This window comes from Camarhynchus parvulus, chromosome 19, assembly GCF_901933205.1.
Source record: "Camarhynchus parvulus chromosome 19, STF_HiC, whole genome shotgun sequence".
In the NCBI taxonomy this organism is placed as follows: Eukaryota; Metazoa; Chordata; class Aves; order Passeriformes; family Thraupidae; genus Camarhynchus; species Camarhynchus parvulus.
Genome location: NC_044589.1, coordinates 4,983,463 through 5,011,326, shown reverse-complemented (window position 1 = coordinate 5,011,326; position 27,864 = coordinate 4,983,463). Strand labels below are relative to the sequence as shown.

Below are 27,864 nucleotides of genomic sequence, written 5' to 3'. Positions count from 1 at the left end.
CACAATCCTGGCACTTACTCAACCTAATGTGACAGATGCCACTGAATAAAGTGTGAGAGAACTTCCCAGCCTCCTGCAATTCAAAATTCTACATCCCAAGCTGTAAAAATACAGTAAAGAACAGAAAAAAAAAAAAAAAAAAAAAAAAAAAAAAAAACAAAAAAAAACCCCTAAAAGCTAAGGCTGTTTTCTTTCTGGTTATGTATTTATGGAATACTTGCTTTGGAACAATGGTGATCAACATTCTCAGTTTCTGTTGTGCTTTCCTGAATGTCCTTGAGTCAGCTGCAGGTACCCACATTAATCAGCTCTGCTCTAGGAATGAGCTGCCAGTTAATTGTGGCTGCACTGACAGCCAGGGAGTTCTGACAGGTAAGACAGGTCCTACACACACAAATACACACAGAGAGGCCAATACAGTTTCACTTTTGGCAATGGAATATTGCATTTGTAAAAAATACAGATTTTTGGCTACCAATGTTAAGGTAGATAAAGTTTTGACCTTGAACACCACGGCAGTGTTGACTTAAGTACCAAGTGTGTGGGACCAGAACCAGGGCAGAGCCCCCAGCATGTGGAACAGCACAAGAACCCACAGCTAGAAATGGCAGGCAAGTAGCATTTACAGATTTAAGCCTCAAGAAAATCCATCCCTGGTGCGTCTCACCAAGCAGCAGACCGGGTATTTTGCTCTCAGCCCTAGCTGAGCTGTGTGCAGGCTCTGTCACACCACCTGCATGCCTCTGTCATGCCCATCCAGCTGCACTTTCAGTTTGTGGAGCTCCTCGATCTCCCGGTTGTGCCGCTCCGTTTTGTGCCGCACCAAGGAGCGGTAGAAGTGGATGGTGAAGACCACAAAAATCAGACCCACAGGGACCATGATGATGGTGGACACCAGTGCTGACTGCCACCCTGCGTGGCTGCTGGGCTTCTCCACGTTGGTGGTCTCGTTTTTCAGGATGGAGCCCACTGGCAGGAATTTTATCCAGCACAGGAGCACGACTTCAGCAAGGAACAGGAGGATCCCCAGGACGGTGGAGAAGCCCCAGGCCAGCTCGATGTAGGGGTGCATGCGCTCGTGGGGGGACTCACTGATGGAGTTCAGGTTGTGGATGTTGCTCACAGCCTCCACGTTGGGCAGGATGCAGGTGCTGATGAGGAGGGCGAAGAGGTGAACGGCCACCAGCACCGTGGTGCAGGCGCTGAAGGCGATCAGCAGCATCTGGGGGTACTTGTACTGCACCTCCAGCTGCACCTCCACCATGGCCACCTGGGGAAGGAACAAAGAGCTTGTCAACACCTGCTGGCTTTCCTCTTTTCAAGGCTTTCAGCCAGAAAAGCATCTTGATTCAGGAAGAACAACTAAGGTCAAGTACACACTCCAGAGCTTTTTGGAATGGCAGCCCAGATGGATCACTGCTGTCACCCACGAGGACACATGTACTGCCTGTGGCCCTTCTGAGATCGTGGTTTTCTTAAACAACACGTCTCTCCTTGCCACCTCGAGCCACAGGAACTGCCCCAAACCCAGCACACTACAGAAGGAGCTCATTAGATGGCACGTGGGGCTGAGAGGCAGCTAACAGCCTGCTATAAGGCACCATCACAGCCTCCAGTGCCACTCCTTCCTTGCGGCTGCAGCACAGGAAGTTTCAACTTCAGGCGTGTAAAGAAAAGCAAAACCAAGCAGCTCCTCTGGCCAGTGGCCAGCCAGGTTTCACTGCCCACCATGGGAAGCACACAAGCTACTTTACAGCTTAAGTTAGCCCATAGTTAAAGTAACTGCCTTCTATTCTCAGGACAGTTTGCATTTGTTTTTATTACAAATATTCCCAGATAAATAACTTTTAAGTTATTTATATCCTCAAATTTCTCCCTTGAGAGGTAATAACTTGGTGATACACCCAGCAGAAGTGGACAGCTACTGGCTTATGGGTGTGCTCAGCAACTCAGGAGTCTCCCTCCCAAAACAAGAGCAGGTCTCTAAAGCTATTTTTACTTTAATCAAATAAAGCTTAAGAAGCAGAATATGTGCAAGAGAGCAGGAGGCTCTTTTGAGATCAGAACTGGAGTCCTGTTAACTGGTTTAGTTTAAGAATTTTTACAATTAAACTGCCTGTGAAGCAAACCAGTACTTCTGTGTGGTGGCATCCCTGAAAGGACAGCACAAACTTTCTGCTAAGAAAAGACATAAAAGCAGTGGACAAGATTATCAAACATTTCTCTCTAGCAGCTGGCTTGCATCTGTAGCTGCACTTCATGACTGCAGAGAAGTTAACTTTCTTGGCAGCAAGGAAAACCTCTGGTGATCCCAGCTGACCTGCTGCTCCAGCATAGCACAGCTTGCTGGAAAGAAGCCCCTCTAAAAAACATCATGAGAAGGCAAAGTTTCAAATATGCACTTGATTCTGGGACACAGAAGGATTTTGCAGAACTGACTCACGATTATGTTATCCAGACTTCACATGAGACTCCCCTGAGCAGCCATTTCAGGCTCTGTATAATCACCTGCACCACTTGCTCTGGCATTACTTGTTCATAATATTATTTAGGCACTGGAAGATTAGGGGTATGCTCATGTTGTCCCTGCTGGAAGCCCTGAAAAGGATTAAAGGGAAGAGAAACCAGCTGGCATGACTGCTGCCTTACCTACATTTGCTCTGAAACCCATCCGATCACAGTCAAGTCTGAACACATTTACCAGCAAGCAAGATACAACATGTGTGGAAAATGGTCAATTTCTACAAGTCTGGATTTTATAGCTACATGAACTGTTTAAGACATTAAAGACAGCAAAAATACTCTGATAGTCCTTGGGCATTCCCAGCCTTCTGTTCTGATCATGAGCATGTTGGGGTTTTACCTCTGTTTTTATCAGCTCCTGGTTGCAGTTTACAGTAGTAAACAGTACAGCAGTTCTTGTTGTACAGCAGAGAAAATCCTAACACAGGAATCCTTCACTATCAATTGCAAGGTCAATTTAAACAGTACAGATTTCACATTGCCTTTGTGTATGTTCCCTTTGCAGTTCCCCTTATATTGATCTGAGAGGGAGGAGATCAGACTCATTCTCTGCTTCACTGTACAGTGAATTTGTACAGCACGGCGCTTGCCAGTCACGCCCCATCAGCCAGGAAAACCTGCAGGTGCATTGTTCATTATGGGGTGCTGTAATACCCAGAGACACAGCTGAATGGGAATTGTACCTGCATGTCCAATTTATAGCTTTATATTAAAGCTGAAAGCCTGGCTGATGTCAACATATCAATTTCTGCTTGTTATCCTTCACATGAGCAGCACTTTTCAGCTAATTGGATGTTTCCTCCCAGACTAACCTATTCCCCAGGGCGAGCTTCAGCTGTGCAATGTGATGAATTTTTAACACTGACTGATGGCTCAGTAAGAGGTATTTCAGTGAAAAACACCAACAATCCAGATAGGGCAGCAAGGCAGAAAAGCAGTTCATTTAACCCAAACAAGTACTGAAAAGGTGAGTGAGCTCTTATTGCTTCACCCAGCACAGGCTGTCATGTCATTTCCTGACCGGGATAAGAGAAAGAGGACAAGCTGACATAACCCATTTAAAAAATCATTAAATAAGCTGTCTAGCCTGTAAAACTATTAATATGTCATGTTTGATACAATTATACTCTTCCATGTAATAGCCCCCTTTATTTTAACCTCTCCCCAGAAGTAACTTTGCAAGGCTGAGCTCTCTGCCAAGCCATGGAATATTTCAGCATAGGTTTAATTTTAAACTTGAGAGTAACCCAGCTGAACTCCAGAATTACAGGATCAAGGGCTCACAACATTTTAGAATTAAACTGCAGTTAAATTACATGCAATGATGGTGGGGTTTAGACCAGTATAGCTCAGACTGTCCACAACAAGGATGTTATTTATTTTGAGAAATTTAGACCAAGACAGATAATATCAAGCAAAAGGATGACAAATGGCTTAACATAAACCATGACACATTCACACAGATGGTTTGGCAGACTGTAAAAACAACCACTCCAGTAGATCTGTCAGGGTTTTTGTTTTGTTTTGGTTTTTTTTTTAATCAAACACATATCCTGTAGCAATTGGATAAGTATTGAGAAAATGGATTAGCAGTAATAGCTCTTATTTCCATGAGGAAAATTATTAAGGAGGTTTCCTAAGCTCCCTCTAGATTTCCTTTATTTGCAGCCTCCTTGGGGCAGATGCAGCTGCCCTACAGCTCACCTCCAAGCAGACCTGGCACTGAAATGACCCACATCCTCCTGACCTGTCCTAGTGCTCTGCCAGAAATACCAGAGATGGTAATGAGGAAGGTTTGCATTATTTTGCAGCCTGTCCAGAAGGAGCTGGATCAGAGCCATGGCCTGTTGATCAAATCTCCATCAGCTCACAATAATTTCAGCCAATATGAAGCTAGCTTGCATCAAACACACCGACAGGGAAGTAAATAAAGCCATAGCCAAGCCCTGGATGACATTTGTTTACGTAGTCAAATGCACACGCAAGGCTTTGGGGAAACTGTTTAATAGAATCACGGAATCGTTCAGACTGGAAAACACCTTTTTACGATCACAGAATCCAACCATTACACCAGCACTGCCAAGTCCAGCACCAAACCATGTCCCTAAGTGCCACATCTACACATATTTATCTCTAAATAACTTCTCTTCTTTCATCAATAGCCAGAGGTGCTCTTATTAGAGAGTAAACATCCGTGTAAGAAATTCCTGCATACCTGTGGAGAAATAACCCAGGAGGAACAAACACCTCAGCTTTCCAATCAGCTGGGGAAATAAATAAAGAGAATTCCTTATTGCAAGAGATTTTATTTCGTAGTTACTGATTTCAGGGCTATTTCTTACATTAGGCTGGTGAGCATAATCAACACCACTTACACCTGTGTATATTCAACTGCACTTCAAAGAGTTCAAAGTGAATGTAAAACCAGTGGTTAATTTTGTGCGTTTGCCAAGGACTTTCAGTAACTTTCTGCTCTAAGAGCTGAGAAAGCATGATTTGTTTTCAGAGATGTGGTTCAGCCCTGCAGTGTGGGTGGGCTGCAAGCCCCGAGTCCCAGTGGTGCCAGTGACAGCACACCCCAGCAGGGACACTTTGTGGGACCACGCTGGTAGATCAGTCCCCAGCAATACAAAATGTTAATTTAATAATTGTGTTAAAGACAACACAATTATGAGAATTTATTATTAGAACTCCAGTAACCAGAGGCACACAGGGCATGCAGGTGAGAGGCTTTTTAGGGTAAGAAAACTCCTGCATGAGAGAAGTCTACAGGAGAGCACCCAACTTTCTCAAAAGCAGGAGGGACCTTCTGCCCCTGCAGCACACAAGTTTGGTTACAAAGCAACACAGACTTTGTGAAAAGCTTTTAAGAGCATCTCTTGCACAGAGCCAGTGAGTGGAGAGCAATGCCAAAGCAACTGAGCACCCTGTCTCCACTCCAGCCTGCTCCCACTGAAACCCCTGCCTGCAGCTTTCCTGCTTCACTTTGGGTGACCAACTTGTAATGTTATGGATGATTCATGGTCTGGGGGGCTGGGGGAGGAAAAAGCGGTGGAAGAAGCTAAAATAAAACAAGAAAAGCAATCTGGGAAGTTCCTGAAATCTGTCTTTCCCTCCCAGCTTCTGAGCTGCAGGATGAAACATCATCACATCATGTCCCACACCACCCAGGCACGGCCCTCTGCCCCTCTGCTGACAGACCTCGGGCACAGCCAGACCTGCCCACTTCCTGAGCAGGAAACCTCCCCCAGACTGGCTCCAACTCTCACTCACAGTGAGCAAAAGCTGAGGGGAGATAAAGGGGCTCATACAGCATGGTGGTGTTTTAATACACAGCTCAGTCAGGCCTGAGCACTGGACCACTGACTGTCTCAGTCTTGTTTATTTGCTCACCCTGACATGGTTCTGACCTATGTAAATCACTTCCAAATAACACCCAAGTGCTGCACAGCGGAAAGCAAGCACCAGGGATCACTTCCAATAGGCAGCACTGACAAAAATACACCAGGTTTGGCTCCCTGCAGGCTGCAGAGCCCTCTGACACCAGGTCTGAGGCTCAGGGCCTCTTCTCAGACCTCAGTGGCAGAACACGATCTCCCTGATCACGCTATGCAAACTTCACTCTGGCAGACTGTGACCAACCTCCACCTTATTTTAGACACTGTGACCTGTGAAAACACGCAGAGAAATTAAAATAACGTTCAAGACCACAGCAACCACAGGGGCCTGAAAGCGCTCCACACCCAAGAGCAGCCTTGCATGCATGAGGGCAGCCAGCCTCGGGGCCAAAGGAGGTCCTGGATTGTTTAGCAATGCTGCTGGAGCCCTTAGGATCACTTGCAGTAGGGGATCAGTATTTTTAAAGGGCTGACTTGGGAGTGTGTGGGTTGGCTGTTAGACAGCTCATGTATCCCTGCTGCAGTGAGACAGCCAGCCTCAAACTTTGCAGCAGCAGCCAAACAGAAGCCGCCAGGCAGATGCCTCCTGTCTCTTCAGGAAACAACTCCCTGCTTCTTCCCAGGAAGAAAACACTGATTAATAGTTGATTTGAGGCAACCCAAAAACCTTCACAATTCAAAAAGCTATAAAACACACATTATCTGTGAAAAATGCGTATTTTATGATTGGCTTTTTGCAAATATTAAAATGAATATTATATGTGTTGTTTTAGAAGGTAATGCTCTATTAATTCTCTTAGGTAGTGTCTTAAATATAATTTTAGATTATAACGTAATGTTAAAATAGAAACTATGCTATGTAGGAGACTTTTTTTCTAAAGAAAGGACTTGCACCCGGGATAGCTGTCACAGAACACCTAAATCTTTCAGAGAAAGAGAATTTATTGCCCCATTATCAGAAGAAACGAACTTCTTCCTGCCTCACTCAGGCTTGAAGGCACTCTTTAGGATTCAGAGGAAGAAGTTGATGATGACCAGACAGAATCCTGTGTTTGAATGGAATTTATGCACAATGTATGAGATGCATGGATATGCAACAGGCTATTGTTTTTAAGGGTTAATCCTTTGTTAACGGCCTTTTTGGGCTGGTGCTGCCCAGAAAAAGGTACCTGGATGTCCATAACTCATTGTTTCTATTGTCTCATATTGTCCTAATTCAGATTAGGACAATATGACACAATTATTTTAATTGTATTACTATTTTTATAACCATTTTATTACTATTCAACTTTTAAAATTTTAAAAACAAGCGATTGGCGTTTTTCACATTACCATTGCAAATCCAGAGAGCAGAGCAGAGGTTCTACTGGAGGCTTTCAGTTTGGCTCGGCTCAGGTACAGTTTTCTCCAGGAAAGGGCTTGCACAGAGTGGTGGTTGGAGGTGACCAGTTCCAGGTAGCTCCGTCGGACCCAGTCCCGATAATCCATGCCCTTGGTGCCAGGCTCAGAGCAGCAGGCAGGAGTGGAAGGATCCACTGGAACGTTTAATTCAGAACTCATGATGGGAGAAGTGCTGAGGGAACAAAACAGTCATGTTCAAGAGGGGGGGTGGACAGGATGAGTATTAACTACTGGAAAAGCTGCAGTTGAACAAAGTTGCCCTTGGTCAGTGGAAAATGATGGACCAAATAACATCACACTTGGAATTCGGAACGGAGAAAGGACCGTCCATAACTGCCAAAAATGACCACGAGAACTAGGAAGGATTACAAAGGTACACTGGGCAACTATTTCAGCAGGAATTCAGGAAGGCTGCACACCATCTGGATTTTCATTTCAGAGCAGGCACCTCAACTTTGCCCTTTAATTCCTTCTCGCTCATAAAAAATTGTTTCATATAAATACACTTCACCCCCATCTTATCTTTGTTTTGATTTGACAGTTCATGCCCCAGTGCACCACGGGCTGGCTCCAAATGCACCTCCTTAGAGTATCAAACACCAGTTGAGGGAGAGTCACTTTTTGCTCCTTCTTTGGAAACCAATCCTCCTGGGTTACAATGTGGGGTGTAACCAAACCGAGCATTCTATTCTCATCTATATTATTCCTGATGAACTGTTAATGGCCGCTTGCAGGAGCTGCAGGGTGCACACCCGACCCCCCAGGCTGCAAGCTGGCTGTTAGATAAGGGAAAGAGGCAAACCCTGCATTGCAGGCTGGTGTTTTATTGTGTTCATAAATTGCTCAACTCAGCCGTGATAGCTACACCCAGCCCAGGGATCATCCCTGCCAATGGGCCACAATGGCACCAAGGGGCAGCTGGAACGACCTCGGCCATAAAGGACTCCCCAGAATATCCCGTGACTCATAGGATCACATCATTCCATTGTGAAATTCCTCGCTCCGGGGGAGGTGCTGGACCTTCCTGCCTGCATCTGACCGTATGTTATCTGGGGATATGAGCACCACCTCCCCTGGACATGCAGTGGAGGATCTGAACTTCCACAGGAGAACCAGACCATCCACAGCACCACTGCTGGTGAGAGGACTGCAACCATCACCTCAACAGCACTGCAACCACTGCTTGATCACACTGCAGCCACCACCCTGACCAACACGGGCCAGGCTGTACTCTGTGGGTTTAAGCCAGTTTTTCTGTATAATTCTAATTCTGTGTAACTAATCTACTGTAATCTTTCTATTAAATTGTAACTCCAACTGAAGTCTGTCTCAAGGTATTTTTGTGGGTGTTACTCTCTCCCCCTGGTTTATTTCAAACCAGCACATCAGTTTTTCTCAAGCGTTGCTCATCAAAGCTCAGTTTAGATGGGCCCAGTTCTCCCCCAGTAATCACAGAGCTGAACGCTCTGCAGGGTTAACAAATTTCCTGAGCTGCTCACACTCCATTTATCAGGCACATCTGACCAAGAATCCTGCTCTTTTACTTCCACCGGTGGCTCTGAGCAGAGGGCAAGGAAAAGGCAATTCCAAAGGGGAAAGCAAGCTGCTTCCAGGAAATTCCATCATCTTCAGATGGAAGGGATTACACTGAGAGATGCATGAAAGCAGCAAGAGTACTTCAGGTGGTGGAAACCTTACAGCACCATGTCCCCAGGCTGCTGCCAAATGGCTCTGGTGATCCCCACACACAGAACAACATCCATGGAATGTTTAGTGCAAGAATTTCTCAACTCTGACACACATCTGAAACTAACTCGGCCTTCCAAAAAAATGGAAACTACAATTCCTTATTTAATCCCCTCACTCACAACTTTGCCACTGAGCACTGTGGAGGTGGCAGACAGAGACACCAGAGCTGCACCTTCTGGCTATAAAACACTGACCAGCTCCCAGGAGGAGGAGATGCTGCCCAGAATCACACCTGGTGTGGCATTAATTAGTCCCAGCACCACCTCTCAAGGTCACAGGCACCTTTCAGCCCTTCCTGCATCCCCCCAGCTCCTCATGTACAGGGGCCACGTGGGGACAGCTAATAAAGCCGTGACTGCTGGGAGACTTGCAGAAGTGGCAAAGATCAAAAGACATCAACTGCCCACAACTCTGAATGCTGTTACTAAAAGGGAAGGAAGCTGTTTCAGGCACAGTAACAAAGAATAGCAAATAAAGCACTGCAGATCCAAGATTGTTCCTCCTGAACACGGGGGGGGCTTTTAGGTTCCAGTCCCCTCAGACATAACAAGGATGGCAGCACAGGATGATTCCTGGGTAGGCTTTGACAAGGCCGTTATTACAGCCCCTGGAACACCCCAGGAAGGCTCCTGACCTGTTCAGGAATTTTCAAAATATTTAAAAGTAACAAAAAAAAAAATCCCCCAAACAAACAAACAAAAAAGAACGGCCCACTAGAATATTCATGCCATAATAAAAACAAGAAGAGAAACAATAACAGGGACAAACCTTCCTGCTTGATCTGTATTTCCAGAAAAGGCAAGAATCACCTATTTTACAGAAAAAAAAAAAAAAGCCTCCTGGGAGGACTGGAGGAAGAAACAATCTGTGAGCAGCAAAATTGTAAAGCTGTTTCCTGTGACAACATCCTGTGTGGGTCCTGCAATGTATAGTGTGGAGTGAATTCACTCCCTTTGTCCTCAGCTGGGACAGTGATGGCCTCTGCTCTGCCATTTAATTCCATAAAATACTTAGGAACTTTCTATGTAGGAAACTTGACCCCTGGGACAAATTCCATTAAAAAGACAAATGAATTCAGAGGTTACAGAGAGAGGGCAAGAGAACCCAATCACATCTGCTTCTTCCCTTAGAAAAATAAGCTAAAAATACCACAAGGCTGAATTTTCTCTCTGGAGCAGCTCAAGAGATGTTCTCAAATAAGTAAACAGCTTCAGAATGAAATCCATAAACACAAATGTAACCCAAAACAAGCAGTGCCAGGAAGTCAAACTCACCTTGCTGGCTATGGACATGGAGGGACTGGGTGGAGGGCTCCAAAGGCTGAAACACAAGACCAAAGAAGAATTTTACATGTGCTGTAGCTGGAGCAGTTTTACTCTGGAAATACTTTTCAGCCTGTCATCTGCATCAGGGGAGGCTTATTCCGGAGATTTCACCTTCCTGCCTTGCAAAGTTAAAAGGTTTAGGACACTTGTTCTTACAGAAATAACTATCCTACAGGGTTTGACAGCACAGGGCTGTTGAGTTCTGGATGGGGAATGAGGAATTCTCCAGACCTTTTCCTCAGGCAGCCCTGGCAAAGCCCATCCCAGCTGTGTCTCCACTGCACCACCGACGCATCTGACCCCACTTCATCTCGCGCTGGGAGGACAGAAAGCTCTCTGTGATTGCTCCCTTATGTGGATTTTCTCAACCTGCCAAGTGCTGTCCTTTGGAAAAGGAAAAGCCTTTGCCTCCTCCCATCTCAGTGCATGTGTGGGGATTTCTCCACAGCTGGGAATGAAGCCGACAGAGCGGGTCCCCCTCCCACCAGTGCCGTGCTCAGGCACCCACAGAGCGCTGGCTCTGCAGCACTGGCAGCTCCCCTGCCTGGTTTCTGATGCCAGCCCCCTCCTCAGTCTCCGGTTTCTGCCCCACACCCCCAGACTGATCTGTGGGTTTGTCCCAGTCCCTTCCTGCCCTGTCTGACATTGTTCAAGCCCCTGCAGGCCACGGCTAAGCTAAATCCTGAGCCCGGTTACTCCACTCGGATGAGTTCCAGCCATCTTTGTCATGGGAAACCACTTCCTATGTTCTCTTCTGGCTTGGGACTCCTCCAAGCAGCCCTCCTGGGGTGTCAGAGTAGCCAGGCAGGGTGTGAACGCCGCCCTTGGGCAGCAGGGGATCACCTCCCAGGCAGGATGGGACCCCCTGGTCGCACGGCCACAGCTGGATCCTCCTGCCAGGGCACCTCCTGCCAGGGCACCTCCTTCCCCGCCACCCTCGGCACACCCTGGGCAGGAGGCGATCCCACACTGCCAGCGTCTCCCCTCCAAAGCAGCCTCAGACACAGCATCCCTCAATACAGGATGAGACCCACGCCCAGCGGGGACTTTTCCCTCCAAAGCCAACCTGGACAGAGAATCTTTCCTAGACAGGACGCAACCTCCTACCACTGCATCCTGATCCAGCATCTCAAGGATCCTCCACAACTCCTCAGGCAGGATGGGACCCAACCCTTCAATTCCGTTCTCCAAAAGCACCCTGGCTCAGGGTCTTCCTTGCACCGTGTGCTGGAGGTGTCCCCCCACAGCGCTCCAGCGAGAGCATCCCTGTCCGGATATACCCCACGGGAGCCTTCTGCATCCCATGGCGCCTCCGAAGCACGGCCGGACAGGACGCGACCCCCTTCTCTGCCCAGGACGGACCCTTTCCGTTCACCCCGTCCCTCCAGGAGCAGGGGATTGTCCCCAGCTCGGCGGGACGAGGCGCCCATCCCACCCCCGCCACCCCGGCACGGCATTCCCCCCGGTCGGGCAGGACGGGGCGCGTCCCCCCCACACCGCCCCGGGCAGGGGAATCCCTGTTCAGGCAGGATCAAACCAACTCCCCTCAGCACCCCGGGAAGGACGAGACCCCCTCCTCCCGGAGCCCCGCGGGCAGGAGGCGCTCCCACCTCTGCAGGACGAGCCCGCCACCTCCCGAACACGCCTGAGGGGAAGCCGCCCGCTGCCCCAGAGCGCGGGCCCCGCAGGGGATGAGCCCCCCGCGGGCGGCATGCGGCCCCTGGGGCGGGCCGTATCTCACCGCAGTGCTGTCCGGGAGCCGTGCCGGGAGAGCAGGGAGAGGGACCGGGAGCGGAGCCGGGGCAGGATCGGGATCGGGAGCGGAGCCGCCTCCGCCGCTGCCACGGCAACGCCGGGCACCGGCCACGTGACCCGCAGGAAACGGGGGGCAGCGCCGCCACGCCCCCGCACGTGACCGCTCGCTCATTGGCCCGCTGTCGGGCTGACCACGCCCCTTCACTGGCAGAGGCGGGGCCTGAGGACGCGACCCCCGCCCTGCCGCAGCCGGCGCCCCCCGCCCCGCCCGCAGAACCGGGGCCGCGCTCGCCCCCTGCGCACACGGGGAGCCCTTGGGGGTCTCATGAAACGGGGATGGACTCAGCGGTTACAGGGAAAGAACATCCCTCCGGCACGGAGCCGTTCCCGCAGCGCTCGGGGGTCCCGCTGTGAGCATGCATCGGTAGGGGTAAAAAATGTCTGCGGTTCCCTGAGGTCGCAGTCGGGCTGAAAGCCACCCACTGGTAAAGATGTCAGTGGGTCTGGACCTTGCGTTATCTCTAAATCTTGCCACAGAGAAGGTATTGGTGCAATGGGATGCAAATGTGCTTTTATTACAGTTATTAATTATACAGCAAAAAGTCGCCACTTACATAAGTCAAAAGGCAGCGCTGCTCTGCCTCCGCCGGGCTGAGGCTCCTCCGGCTGAGCACAGCTCCCTGCGAATCCCGACTGCTATCTCCCTGCACTCCTCCGCTATTGACTCAGCAGGAAATCCTGTATAAACCCATCAAAAGGATAGGGACAGCCTTATGGGAAAGAGAGGGAGTTCCTGCCCTGGAAATGAGATAAAGAAAATGCTGAAAGGCAGCACAATGGGTCAGCTTTATAACAGGGTAATCCCATCTTCCTGAATTCCATTCTGCCTGGGGGAGGGAACAAAGGAAAACAATTCTTAAAAACCTAATAAAGAGACAGATACAAGTTATCCTGAGTGTGCTTTTCACCTCTGAGAGCAGGAATACCCCTGCTCGGTTTCAGCACAAACACTGCAGTCTCTCAGGCTCCCACATTTGCACAAACACATGTACAGAGGAACTTTAGCCCTTGAGGGTTAATCTCCATCAGAGAAAGGAGAGGGACTCCTCTAGAAAAGAACCCAGAGCACGAATTTAGTGTAAGCAGGTCAAACTCCTTGGCAGTTTCAAGCCTGTAAGTTATTACTGCTTTCTTGGTGCCCTATTTGGAATAGCAATCAGTTGTAGAGCTGTTCCTATTTTACTATGCACAGGAGCACTTCCCCTTTTCTACTCCACGGATGAGGTTTTCCCTTTTTTGAGGTCACATAGTATTTGCATTTTATTCTAAACGAAGAAACATCCCTTGAAACCTCCCTTTGAAGTGCTTTGTATTCTCAACGAGCTCGTACTGCCACGAACAACCACAACAGAGTGTTTATGGGAATTCACAGCTACACCTACCAAATGCAGCTCCTACTGCTACACTCAGCCACCCCGGCGAGACAGAGCGTGAGGCAGATGCCACCTTCACCAACATGCTCTCTTTGCTGTTTATGGATTTCAAACTCAGCATTCCCAGAAAACACAGCATGAATAATTCAGCACGGGCATCTCAGGGAGGCAGGATGAGGCCACACACACAACCTGAATCTGTTCAATCACCAAGACAAACTGGAGTTCACCTTCCTCGTGGCTGAGGGAAGCATGTCCTCACTCTGCTTAATGCAGAGCAGCACTCTGCTCAAAGGCAGAACATTTTTATTTGTGAGACTCTCAGTCCTTCTCTGCCCATAAAAAACCCTCATGTTTTTGTGGCTCATCTTACACTATCCACAGGCTTTGCCTGCCCTAAGGGGGATTCATGTGAAGCAATGCTCATAACTAATCTCTCCACAGGGAAAAATGGATCCTGCATCTGAATGAAACACTGCCACAACTTGCAGCACCTGCCCCCGTGGAGACTGAGCAGAAAACATGCAGATCTCTATCCTGGGGAGCAGTGGGGATATGGACCCCTGGCAGGTCAGAAGTTATCCAGCTCTGAAGCCCTTGGATATGTACAGAGGAACTAAACACAAACATCACTTGGTCACATCTGCTTCCCAGCCACCATGGTAATACCATGGAGAAACCATTACATAAAGCCAGCTCAGACAAAATGCAGGATTTCTGGCAGCAATATCCAACAAAGGCGAAATCTATAAAGAGATTCTCCCTTTTTAGTGTTTTTGCTTAAAATAATTTGGCATTAACCAAGGCTTGAGAAGAAGTAGCACCGCATTCTGGATGCAAGGCTCTGGGATGAGCATGTCTGAAAGCCAGCAGGCACTTCTAATTAAAGATACACTGAAGAGACAAAAACCAGAGTTACAAGTAAAACCACCACTGCATATGCTTTAAGCACCAATAAGTAAATATATAGAGAGATGTTAAGATTCCTACCAGGGAATCCAAGGTGCAAAGCAGAGCGCTCAAGCAGAGAGAAAGGCAGGTGTCATCACAGGAAGCTGAGCACAAGCAAAATGATTCCATTCCAAGCCTTTCTGCCACAGGATTTGGAGGCTTTACACACAATCTTTGGGAAAAGGTATTGTTCCAATTCAAAAGCAAAAAGTAAGTGACATGCAGCTTGCACCTTTTTCCATATTTTCATGTGTGCCACATCACTTGATCTCTTTGTCCCTTCCTGCAGCACTGCAGCATCCCTTTATTTTACTGAAATCCTCTTCCAAAAAGAAAAATAGAAGACAGAACAATCCAACACATCCCTTTTATTAATTTAGAAAACATGGAAGAAAAGCAATAGGGAAAGTTTTAGCATTAAAAAAGGGATCCAGATTAAAAATCTATAGAACTTGTCTAGCAACATAAACTGATTTCTTTGGGTTAGAGATGACCCCATACAAAACCCCAAATGCAGAACACTCACAGTGCAGGAGAGTCTGGCTACAGACCACTTTTCTACTTCAGGTTAAACTCTTCCCCTAGATTCATGTATCCCACTGCTACCAACTTCAAGATAAGTAGAATACGTAGCCTTCACAGTAATATTTCCCTTAAATGGTAATAGTTATGTTTTAGCTTTCAGACAGAAAAACACTCTGGGCCATTTTAGAAAGAACTCTAGGGTCATAGAGACTTATGGCTGACTCTTTAGAGCAAACTTAGAGCAGACTGCACAGCAGTTATACAAGCAATTAAGAAAAAATCTCTTATTTGGCATTTCTCTATCATTTTCTCTCAGGCCTGTGACGTGAAGGCCATGCCCCGCTAAGCAGATGTAACGTACGCCAATGGGTTCTGCTTGGCTGAGATGAAAGACTTTCATGCTCCTGAATATAAAGCAATGAACAGTGTTTCCAGCTGTCCCTGGAAGGCCTCATCCTCTTCCCATCACAAAACTTGGCTCTTCAGCATCATCTTCCTTCTCTTCCTCCTCCTTGCTATCCTCTTCGTCATCCTCGCTGCTGCCTTGCTCTTGGGATTGCCCAGGTTCTACAAACACAAACAGGATGAATGGATGAGGTGCTCCCACCTGGCTTCCTTGTCAAGCATTTCACAGCAAAACACTCTCAGGTGCTCAGCAAGTGTGGATTAGGTCAGGCTAATTAGCAAGGAGGGTAACATATTCCCCTGTGTCTTCCTTGTTAAGCATCTCACAACTAAGCAGTCCCAGATACTCAGGGAACACGAATCAGGTTCTATTAATTCTACCAAGTGATGAGGAGCTCAGAATATCAAATTCTCCCTTGGGGAATTCCCTTATCTCCAATACCAAGTCCATCATTAAACAACTCCACCTCCTCTGGAACATTATTTCTTTCTGACAGAGACAGTCAAATACTGAGGTGATAGATTATCTCATTCCCAATCTCACCTCTGCAGGCTTGGATGAACTTTGAAGGATCACACACAGCACTGGGAAGGCACAGGCAAGACTGTGTATTCCTACAACCTATCCAAGTTCACAGAAACTCCACGAGGTGCCATAAACTTTTACAGACTGTTTGCTATACTGTCAGTACAGGAACTCATGAAGATATGCCTAAGGTTAACAAGGGTCACAGAAAACCTGTGAAGTCTGTTAAAAATCCAGGACATATCTACGGGAAATTAAATAACCGGTAACAAAAATGAGGAATGGCATAAAGTGGGAGCTGAACTCAAGAGCCATTTTTCTGCTCTCTCCTGCTCCTCAGGCCCAGTCTCACTCAGTGTCCTGAGCAGTTCATGCGGGATTTAGGATCAGTGGTCTGATGCCACCGCGTGGTGAAGTGCTGAACTTTGAGCATTTATTGGGAGTTTGCTCATCAACAGCTGACCTCATTTAGTGCCAACCCTTATTCTTTATGTTTTTACTATAACAAAGATGAAACATGGCAATTCAGAGGTTTAAGTTATTCATTCAAAAAGGAAGACAAATGTTACCCTGCCATATCCAACAAATACACTTTAATCAATTGGAAAAAAACTCTTAGATTACAACCCAGGGTACACAAAACTAAAAAATGCTGTTCTCAGTTTACTAAAAATGGCTAAGAGGGACTTCTCTTTCCCCTGATATTATTATTTTACATAGAAAACTCTTTTACACGGACTGTAAAGAGTTAAGAACTGTTACAAAGACCAGGGAGTTTGGATTCTGTCTTTCAGGAACTTGTGCCAAACAAAACCACTCCTGCCCCACAGTGGGTACAGGGCAATCCCATACCTCAGTGCCAGTCCCTGATCCAGCTCTCCTCTCTCCCAGCCACTCCCTAAGGGATGGGTATTCTGTTTGTTCACTCAAAATGAACAAATGTTGACTCATACTTAAATTCTCCTCCCAGTTACAATTCATAAATAAGTAGCTTAAAAAATAAAATAAAATAAAATAAAATAAAATAACAAGACCAAAACAAAACACCCAAAAATTCACTCTGCTACATTCACTTGCTGTCACAAGTAAAATTAACCTAACAATTTGTCCTCCCATGTTTACATGGGAGGCTGGCAGTGGTTCAGCTGAAACAGATCCAATTCTGAAATGCAAAGCACAAATTAAGGTAGAACTGTCAGGCAAGCCACTGTTCCAGCAGAATTACCAGAAACTGCTGTAACTTTAAGATTAACCATTTGTGTGCTAATTCACTTTGAAAGAGTAAGCCAAAATATACTCACTGAAAAGAAGCAACAAGTATGCAAAAGTTTGAGCAAACAGTTACACTGACATTGCTGAACATCAATTTTCAAGAGAGAAATTAATGTTGCAGGAGAACAGAGGCAGTTGGATTTTTCACCTTTATTTCTATGAAATAAAATAGTCCTGTGGAATAGATTGTACCAAGGTGGCTCAATTTCTTACACACAAAATTATAACTTTGCTGCCCAAGTTCTGCCTTTTTTTCCACCTGTTTTCCCATACACACTGAAAATACACTTTAAAAAAGCATAGTCTTGAACAATCCTGCCTTTCTGAACCTCAGGTGAGATTCTGAATCTGCAGTTCATCAGAATAGCTGGGGCAAAATATCCACAAACTCAGATTCCAGAGTTTGCTGTCCAAAATTCCCCCTAATAAATGGAAAATATTCACAAACAGCCAAGTTATTTGTAAGATTAAATCTCAACATAGATGGCTTTCAAAGAGGATTTTGAAACATCAGCTAAAATAACAAGCTTAAGGCTCAGGCTTTAATCCACGTATTGAGAATGCTTGGGATGGGGGGTGGAACAAAACCTTCTAAGCTTCAATGAGGGAACAGAACCAAGTCCTCAGAAAAGTAAACTAAATTTCACTGACCTTTTTCCTGCTTCTTTTGTTCAAGTTTATTTTTCTTAGCTTGCAGTTTCTTCTCTTTTAACTTCTGGCTATAAAGCAAAGCAAAAATATTCTCTGGCAAATCCAATGTTGTAAAGCTTCTGCACATTCATGCACTGATAAAGGACATATTACAGACATCTTGGAAAAGTTGATTTCAGAAGAGAAGTTCAATTTAAATTTGGCCTCAACTGAAAATTCAGCAAGAGCAAACTTAGCATGTGATCAAGAGAAACTTTTCTATGTTGTTTTCAGATTAATGGATTTTTAAAGTCCTACATGACTCCACTGCAACCAGAACTATGATACACAAGAATCTCCAAGAACACAGATGGAACGAGAATGAAACTGCCCCCACATTTTATCTACCTAGGCTAATAAACACAAAAAGAAAATGGTGTTAAAACCCAGACTGCAGAAATTGAACGCTGGGGGAAAAAACCACCAGTAATATATCCTGCAATTGAAGAAAATAAAATTAGTGCAGTATGCTCTGACCTTCCTCTTTGGCTGTGCTTTCTCAGGATGTCAGGCCCTAGGGGTAGCACTGGGGGTAAGAGGGAATTCCAATTCCTACAACCTAGCTCTCTTTGCCCAGCAAAGGCAACCTGGGAAGTTAATGGCAGATACAGGCAGAGCAGCCTGACATTCACATGCTCCTCTCTCAACAGCATAACTGAATTCTTTTGAAACAGAGAGCCAGGAACTGAACCTGTTGGGTCAGGACAGAGAAGGGTGGTGAGGGAAATTAGAGGGGCTCCTGCAGGGCAAAGTCACACCATTAGAGCATAGCAGGGGGACATGGAGGTGTTGGTGTTTAGGCAGCATCTGCTGTTGGAACAGTTGTTCTCCCTCAGCCAGGGAAGAGGCAGCAGGCCAGATCTGACTTGCTGGCCATCTGTTGGACCACATTAAATTAAACTAAGATGGCAACAGTGTTTGTGTTGTGCACTTTTGTGTTAACATGGCAGTGAGCCACTTTGTACAGGCCTTTCCACAGCAACTCTCAGCCACAGCATGCAAAACAGCAAGGGAGAGGCTGCTCAGAGTCAGACCCTGGGAAAGAGCAGAGGCACGATTCCCTGCTTTTCCTGAAACCTATCCTGGACACAGAGAGCGGGATTTAAATTCTTGTGTCACTGCACTACAATGGTCAGTTTATTTCTTGAGAGCATCAATCTTGTAAGTGTTTCATTTTGTCTAAAATTTAAGGGAAAGATGGATATAATATTTTTTTTGGTATTTCCACCTAACTTACTAGACTTGGCCTGCCAGACATTTCAATGGGGTAGGCAGAAGCAGCCTACCCATGAAGCAGCACCCAGTTTTGCACTGAAACTGCTTGGTACCAAATGATTCAGACATAAATTTAAGCCAGATATAGACACAAACCTTTCCTGACACTGTTAAAACAAATATGCAGCAAGGCATGTTGCAGTCAAGACCACAGTGTCAGCAAAAGCAGCTCAACCAGTCCAAAGTTATCCTGCAAGCAATGGCATGGAAAAGAAACCACCCCAGCAAAGCCTGTCAGGTTTACAGCTACCTTTGGAAACCAAACATTGACATTGACAAATTTAATTTCCACAGCCAGACTTCCCAGCTGATAGATGCAGACACAGAATGACAGTGTTTATCCAGAGCATGCAGCTACAGATGAGGCACAGGGAGTGAGGGTTTCCATGTCAAGCCTCCTGGGAAGAATCTGCCCTTACCGCTTCCTTCTGCGTTTTGCTGTTTGCTCTTCTGCAATCATCTTATTCCTCTCCAGTTTCTTCTGGAATTCCTCATCTAGTCTTTGCTGTAATTGATCACATGTCATACTTTGGTCACAATCTAAATTAAAATACTTATTTTAAAAGTCATGTCCTTTTAGGGAGAAGTCTTTTAGCAAAATACAGAAGGGAGCTCTGCCAGATTTTGCCTGGCTTCTTTATACAAAGCCACGTTCCTAGGGATGGCTCCTGTACAGACAGCATTTTTAACCTGCAACCTGAGCCAAACATTGGAACCTTCTGAGGGAGGAATCCTCACCAGAGCAGATGAGGGAGGCTGGGCTTCTGCCCTAATTATTGTTTCAGTAAAAACAAATGAATAATTGGAGACACAAACATTAACATACGGACTCATCTCGGCCAAGAGAGAGTATATCAATAGTGTTTTCTAAAACGGGGGCATTCTACTCCGTCAGGACTTAAAAGAAACATCTGAACTCTGTGCACAGGCACTCACTTTGTTTCTGTCTGTTCAAGGCAGTGTTATCAAGGATTTCTAGCTTTTAAAGCATTTTCAAGTCAGCCTGAGAACACACACATTCCCATGAGGCCTTACAGCGTGCTAGGACCCCAGGGAACACAGGAGATGGAGCACGTCTGACACAAAGCACCAAATGTTTCAGTACTGACACAGACACCACGGATCACACACTCCTACAGACTCCTCTGACAAGGGAATTATTTGTACATGACTTTCAAAGAAAACACAGATTTGCAAAGAACAACAAACAGCTGGGGGGAGGGGGGAGTTATAAAGAGCTGTGCTGACCTTCTCAGCCATGGCATCCATGAAATCTTGCCTCTGGTACTCTCGCCGACGGAGGTGCCGGTACACGTGGAACTCCCCGCTCCCAGCCCCAGCACTGGAACCTGCAACAAGGGAGAGTTCAGGAAAGGAGGCAAACAGATGCTCACAAATCACTGCAGCTGTGTAAGAAATCGTGCCTAGTGCAATGCAACACAGCTGGACACTGAGGGATGGGACACAGGAAAGGGCACTGTCAGATAAAAACCAACCAACAGCACACGGAGTGTGTCACCATTGTAAACTCAGCTCACAAGCAAAAGCAGAGTGAGCTGCACACCCACACACTTTGGGGTCACTGCAGGTCCTACAATTACCCCCCTGCAGAGCCCACCCTTAGCTGCACATCAAGGCAGGCAAAGAAGTGGAGATGAAATGCACTCCCCAGTCTCTTACAGGCAGAGGTGAGCTACAATACCCTGCTGATGCTGCTTCCAACTAATTTTCAGCATTTCTCAAACATAAAATAAAGGTCAACGGAAAGGTGGTAAAAGGTGATCTTGTACATTCCCATGCAAAACAGATCCACTGACAGTTTTCAACTGTTTCTTCATAAATTAAACTCCTACAGCTCTCCCTTCCTGGCATCAGTCTGCATGGTGAAGCCTTGCAGGAGCTTTAAGCATCGTGCTCCACTCTCCTCCGCTGCCTCCCGAGCCCTTTCTCAAGGGAAAGCACAGGAATACAAGCCTCAAAGAAGACACCTAATTAAAACCCAGCAGCTGGGACTCCAACAGGGGTGCTCTTGATACCAACAGAGCCCCAGCACGTCAGGTACTCCCAGAAAATTCACTCAAGCACACAGCAAAGCTATTTGAAAAAGCCATGGGAGAATTACTATAAGCAGATTTTATTCAGAAGCATATAAAAACTTGAGTCCAAGATCAATTATTCTGAAATAAGAACAGGTCAACCTCTAGAAAGGATGGAAGTCTCAAAGAAAGACAGAACTTCTACATGCAGCCAGTTTATACCACAGCAGCTACATTTAATCCCTGCAGGTAGAAGTGAAGTGTACACAGAGTACTTGGGTCAGGTCCTGGCACAGCTGCCAGCTCCCTACCTGAGCACACACATTCACACCTGCTGCATGTGCCTGCTTCTCACAGCCTGAGATTCAGACTCAAAGCAGTCCAAAGAAGGACTTCACACTGCCAATCTTCCAGAGCACTCTCAGATCCATGGAGAGGACAGATTTACTCATCACCATTTACTTGTCATCACCAGAGCAGCAGCTTATTGCACTGCAGGCAGCCCACGTGCTGCAGTGCCACAGGCTTTGTTCTCTCTGCATTCTGACAGCCAGCAAAAAAGTGGAATCAGAGAACCGAATAAAACTTGAAATATCAACACTCAAAGCACATTTCACACCTCTTCTCTCCAGCAAAATGAGCAGCAGAAAACCACCTCTGTCCTTCCCTGCTAAACATGTTTTTAAGTTAATTGTGGCTGATACCAGAGTTATCTGAAGAACAGAATCTTTACCCATGACATCTCTAACGAACTCCGGGGGAGGTCGTGGCGCCCATTCATTCAGTTTTTCAGGAATTGGTACAGTCTTTTCCTGCAAGAACAAACCAAGCAGCCATCAGTATCTTCCAGGAGCAAAGTCTGCAATTTTAACGCTTTGTGGAAAGGCGGGATACGTCTGACAACAGCCTCTTCCACCAACTGACAGATCTCAGAAGGAGCACAGCTGCAGCAATTTCTTCATGCACAGGGATCAGGAGCAAGCAGAAGAGGAGAATCAGAAGGGATCCTCTCTGTCCCTCACATTCAGGCCTGCAGGTCAACAACCCCAGGAGGATTAGGAGTGTCTGTGCCTCTTTTCAGCACGGGAGCTAGAAGGAAGTATGTCAGCACCTCCAAGCACTCACAGGAACTGGTATAATTCCACTACCAGCAGTCTGGGAAATGATGAAAGGTGTTTGAGCACCTTCCATGCCAGAGCTAGAGGACAGGGAAGAGCAGGGGAGCGAGAACACATGGTGCAAGGTCAGAGGAAGAACGTGCTGCGGGGAAGTCTCAGCCTGCTCCAGCACCCACAGAGCGGGGGGTGAGAGCCTCCTCCTGGCAAAATCCTCCTCAGGAAAGGATCAAAACACCCAGTTAGAGGACCAGGGTCATGCTCCCGCATATTAAAAGCGGTGGATAGAGGAAAGACCAACGGGCAGAGCACTGAGGGGCCCCTGGATTCCCAGAGAAGCGTCTCTCTCCTCACAGCATCCCAGAAATGACGGGTCCTTCTCCCCTCACGGCAATACAGTGTGTGTGGGGGGGTCGGTCCCGCTCCCCATGGGGACCCGGCAAGGAGGAGGGGGCGTGTGTCCATCCCGTCATGGAACCGGGATGAAAAATGGGGGTTTAGCTGGTCCCTCTCTCCTCACAGACCCCCGGGAGGGAGTGTCGGTTCCTCTTCCCTCACGGACACGGAGAAGAGGGAGGGGAGGTTGGTCCCTCTCCCCTCACGGACCCCGGAGGAAGGGAAAGGGGGTGTTAGTTCCCTCTTCTCTCACAGAGCCAGAGGTGGGGGGGTCCCGGCGTCCTTCTCCCCTCACAGACACCGAGAGGGTCTCAGTGACCCTCTCACCTCACAGACAACGAGGGTGGGGGGCTCGCTGTCCCTCTGCCCTCACAGACACCGAGAGGGTCTCAGAGTCCCTCTCACCTCACAGACACCGAGGGTGGGGGGCTCGGTGTCCCTCTACCCCTCACAGACCCAGGGGGTGGTTGGGGTGGGGGTCTCGGTGCCGCTCTCTCCTCAGAGCTCCCCGCGGGGCTCTCGGCGTCCCTCTCCTCTCCCGCCGCCCCGGGCCGTGGCCCAGCGGGTGCCCTCACCGGGTTCCTCATGAGGCGCTCGAGGCGGAGGCGCTGCTCCTCGGCCGCGCTCCTGGGGATGACGAGCGGCTGCGGCTCCTTGCGGGGCCGGGGCGGCCGCGGGGCCGAGGGCGCCGCCATGTTCCGGCCCTGGCCGCGCCCCGCCCCCCTGTGACGTCACGGCCCGCGACGCGGGCGGCCCCGTCATGGCGGGTGCGGTGAGGGCCGGGTAGGGGTGGGAGTTGTGTGAGGAGCCCCCGTGTGAGGGAGCCACGGAATTGAGTCCGTGAGGGGACAGAGACACCGAGGAAACACCTTTGGGGTCATCGAACCCAACTTCTGCCCTGTCACTACCCTGTCAACCAGAGCACTGAGTGCTACAAGTCGTTTCTTGAACACCTCCGCAGACAATGACTCCACCTCACTGGGCAGCCTGTGCCAATATCTAATCACCCTTCCACCGCCTTCCTGGGCAGCTTGTCCCAGTGCTCTGCCACCCTCAATGGGATTCCTTGAAGGCACAGAGTCACAGGATGATGGTTCAGGTTGGAAGGGGCCATTGGGGTCACCCAGTCCGCCCCCCTGGTCCAGCAAAGTCCCCTGAGCGTGGCACTCAGGGCTGTGTCCAGAGGGCTTCTGGGGGACATCCACACCCTGTCTGTGCGGCCTGTGCCAGTGCTTGATCACCCACACAGTGAAGAAGTTCTGCCTCATAGAATCACAGGATGGTTTGGGTTGAAAGGGACCTTAAAGATCTTCCTGTTCCAGCCCCCTGATGTGGGCAGGGATGCCATCCACAAGACCAGGCTGCTCAGAGCTCTGTCCTACCTGGTCTTGGACATTTCCAGGGATGCAGCAGTCAAAGATTTTCTGGGCTATCTGTGCCGGAGCTGCACCACCTTCACAGCAAAGAATTTAGTCCTAATATCTCATCTAAACCCACTCTTTCAGTTTGAAGCAGGTCCCCCATTTGTCACTATAAATTTGTGTTCAAAGTCCTTGCATCTTTCTATCCATTTGGGTACTAGAAGGCCACAATTAGGTCGCCCTGAAGCCTTCTCCTTTCCAGGCTGAACAATCCCAGTTCTCTCAGCCTTTCCTTGTAGGAGAGGTGCTCCACCCCTGCAATCATCTGTTTTGTCTTTGGGCTCACTCCAACAGTCCCCTGTCTCATTTTTGGGTGGAACTGCCTGTGCTCCAGCCTCTCATGCCATGTCCCAGCGCCGCTGAGGAGGGCCTGGCTGCAGCCTCCCTCAGACACTCAAAAACTCAGACACAGCTTGTTCCCTGCGTCACTGCTCCCATGCCGCAGCTGTGGCCGTGCATCCTGCTCCTGCCCAAGCTGTGTTTGCTGAGCTCTGATGTCCCCTGTCCCCTCACACACCTTCTCAGGGCTGCAGGCTGTCCCCAATAGGCCCCATTAGCGAGGCAGCTCTGGCATCTGCCGCGCTCCGTCCAGCAGAGCCTGAGCGGGGTGAAAATTCAGTGTGTTTTTCACTGGCGCCCTCAGCCCTGCCAAATCCCTTCCCCGTGAGGGTGTAAGCGATACAGCACTTCCTGGTGCCCCTGTGGCAGGCTGCCTGCGCCATCTGTTCGTGTCACTTTGGTCATTAACCAGCGTGGCCCGTGGCCTTTGTGTGCTGACAGTGATGAACGGCAGCGCTGCTCCCCACAGCACCGTGTGGGCAGGTAGCAGGGGGGGAGATGCTGTGCTGTTTGTGAGAGGAATAGAGGATTTGTCTGTACAAACAAGCTGTGGGTCTGCTGGTAGATAAAACTAGCACTGGGGGATAAAAGAAACAATGGGAAGGATTCCATTCCAGAAAGATATTTGCTTTTACAAATAAACTTTAGGTTCACTGATAAATGGAATTAGATATTGAGAGATGAAAGAAACAATGGGGAAGAAAAACTCCTAAATTCCATAAGAATTAAAAATTAAAAGGGAGGGTTATACATTAGAGGGAAATCTTTGGGAAATCTTTGGTATCAGGTGTATCAGGGAGTCTGAACCTCTCAAGTACCTCAGCCAATGGGGAAAGAGAGAAGGGAAATGCAACTGGGAAACTGGGATAAAAAGGAGGCTGCATCCTCCAAAAATTGAGAGACCCCAGGGGAATGCCCCATGGCCTCTCCCTTTATTGGAATAAAGTAAAAGGACTCCTCTGTCTCCTTTTTGGACATAAACCTCTGTTGTTTGTGGATTAATTTTCCTAACATTTGCATCCATCTTCACACCTGGGGTTTGCAGGAACAGTGCTTGGATGAGCTGAGGGCTGCTACACCCAAATCCAGGCTTGCCTGACAGAGCTGGAGGGAGCCATGGTGGAGAAGAGGAGCCAGAGCTGGCTGCAGTACAGGCCTCCACTGCAAGCCAAATTTCATTTCAAGTCGCTGTGGCCCTACAGAAATGGCATGGCATGTGCTGGGGCCGTGTGTGCGTCACAGAATTAGCCAGTAAAGGTCAGCTGCAATGGAAGAGGGGCACAAGCCTTTGTGCAGTTTATGGAGATAAGCCAGAGCCGGGAAGTTGGGCTCTGGGTTTCAGACAGCTTCGTGCTGTGCATGTGGAGAGGGTGACAGAAAGGGGAACAGAGAGGTTGGGAATGGCTCCTTCTGAGATTTATAGTTCATTTGTATGGCCTGAATTTATTAAGCCTCCATTCTCTTCCTCTTTCTGTGGAGAAAATCGGAGCTGATCCTCAGGTTCAGCCCTATGTTTACAAAAGACTTTTCAACCTCCGCTGAGGTTGCTATGGAAATCACACTAGTTTGTGTCTCGTGTTTTTCTTACCAACCTGATTTGTAAAAGAATGGTGTGAATTTAGTGCTGGCTGAGTTCCCAGCTGGCCGCTGGTCCTGGAAGGCATCCTTGCAGTCTCAGCCCTGGCTGGAGCAATGCAAACAGCTTCCTCCATGCTGTCTGCCAGCTCCCCAGCTCCTGTGCCTGCGGCTCTCCCAGCCTTGGGTTGTCTTCAGCAGACCAGGACAGAAACCATCCATGCCAGGCTGGACTCAGCCCTGCCAGGGAGGCACCGGCTCTGGCTGCAGAGGCCACGGCAGGTCCCCTGTCCCGTCTCAGTCACCACAGGCTGTTTAACAAAGCACAATTGCTGCAAACCGACTGAGTTTCCTCTGCTGAGTCCTAAGCACATCTAATCCCTAACGTTTCACCCTGTTTCTTCCTCACAGCCACTTCTGCAAGCACCCAGCTTCCCACAGGAGGGCTGTGAATGATGAGCTGCCAGGACCTGGCCCTCCCGTGCCAGTCCCCGTGGGAGGAAGGCAGAATGGCAGCCTGAGGACTGCAGGGAGCAGCTGGACTCGCCCAGAACACAGCTCACAGCCCCAGGAAACAAACAGGCAGCTGCCTGTCATCAGGCAGAGCCCTTGCAAACTGTGGGGCAAGAGACCTGGGAACATCCCACTCTCAAACTACAGTTGAGGGAGTTGGTGCAGACTCTTGATGCATTCTGCATTATTTACTTTTTAAAAAGTCTGGGGAGGGGGGCAAGACAGTTTCTTAGGTCATACAAAAATAGAAAGTATTTCATCAAAATACAAAGCCCACAAAATCAGTGCTGGGCTGGGATCTGGGCAGGACTGGGCTTACTGGGGTCAGTGCATTTGCATGAGAACAGGGCGGTGTTTTCATAGGTCAGTTCGAACCAAACAAAACTCGGCTCCCTGCTCTTTATCAAAGAAGCTCATTTGTGTTTCTGAAGAGTTCTCTTACCAAAGGGATCCTTCTGGAAGCACTGCAGTCCTTTGCTGAGACAGAACCTGCACGTCAGGCAGGAGCAGCCGTGGAGCTCCAACACCCACGTGAAACGTGGGCAGCTGCGCTGCTGAAATCCCTTTGCATTTTTGTCCTGTTCATGGTGTGTGCCAGGGCACAGCTCAGCACCAGCATCCCTGCAGCCCAGTCCAGCATCCCTGCAGCCCAGTCCTTCTCCAGCCCTGGGCAGAGGGCACTGCTGGCATGGAATCCAGCCCACACGCTGCTGAGGCTGCTTTCCCCTTGTTACACCATCAAATCCCTGCATTCGATGCGGTTTTGTCCTGCCCCTGCCCTTCCAGACACCCTGTGAAAGGAAAGGGATGTTTTCCAGCAAGACCGATGCTGTAATTAGTCAATTTGCTAATAAGCTGAGGTGTGAATGGCTTTCTGTGAGGCAGGAGGAGCAGCTGTCCCCAGGCACAGCCCTCAGTGTCACCTCCCCAGCTGCCCAGCTCCTGATGGATGAGCTCTCCAGGAGCGGTGAAAAGGCTCTGGTGACTTTTGGGGAGGGAATGTTTTTGTGAATGGATCATGACACAACCATGGCCTGATTACCGAGCTGAGCAGCTCCCTCCACCCCCCCAAAAGCCATGTGTTAGCTGCGTCTGTCACTGCTTAGCTGTCACAGTACAGTCTGGGACAATGCTCCAGTTTTCCCAGGGGATTCTCAGCAGAAAAGAGCACACCAGAAAGACGTACAACGTCAGAGCATGAGGCACAGTCTCCCAGGAGAGATAAAGGCAGAGGAGGGGGA

At 48.3% G+C, this 27,864-nt stretch overlaps 2 protein-coding genes across 3 annotated transcripts; both read right to left on the bottom strand.

The window, feature by feature from the left end:
• Positions 1 to 161: 161 nt before the first annotated feature.
• Positions 162 to 13,008, bottom strand: ORAI2 (ORAI calcium release-activated calcium modulator 2). Of its 2 annotated transcripts, none has more exons than XM_030962821.1 (4): positions 12,766 to 13,008; positions 10,346 to 10,391; positions 7,254 to 7,494; positions 162 to 1,270 (listed from the first exon to the last, which is right to left on the bottom strand). In XM_030962821.1, the coding sequence occupies exons 3-4, from the start codon at positions 7,479 to 7,481 to the stop codon at positions 725 to 727; spliced, it is 774 nt and encodes a 257-aa protein (XP_030818681.1). In that variant the 5' UTR covers positions 7,482 to 7,494; positions 10,346 to 10,391; positions 12,766 to 13,008; the 3' UTR covers positions 162 to 724. The 2 variants fall into 2 exon arrangements, with proteins under 2 accessions (XP_030818681.1, XP_030818680.1); XM_030962820.1 differs by lacking the exon at positions 12,766 to 13,008 and adding an exon at positions 12,138 to 12,233.
• Positions 13,009 to 14,499: 1,491 nt separating this feature from the next.
• PRKRIP1 (PRKR interacting protein 1) lies at positions 14,500 to 23,493 on the bottom strand. The gene is made up of 6 exons (XM_030962822.1): positions 23,351 to 23,493; positions 21,998 to 22,076; positions 20,477 to 20,577; positions 19,648 to 19,733; positions 17,915 to 17,982; positions 14,500 to 15,627 (listed from the first exon to the last, which is right to left on the bottom strand). The coding sequence occupies exons 1-6, from the start codon at positions 23,468 to 23,470 to the stop codon at positions 15,512 to 15,514; spliced, it is 570 nt and encodes a 189-aa protein (XP_030818682.1). The 5' UTR covers positions 23,471 to 23,493; the 3' UTR covers positions 14,500 to 15,511.
• Positions 23,494 to 27,864: the final 4,371 nt, after the last annotated feature.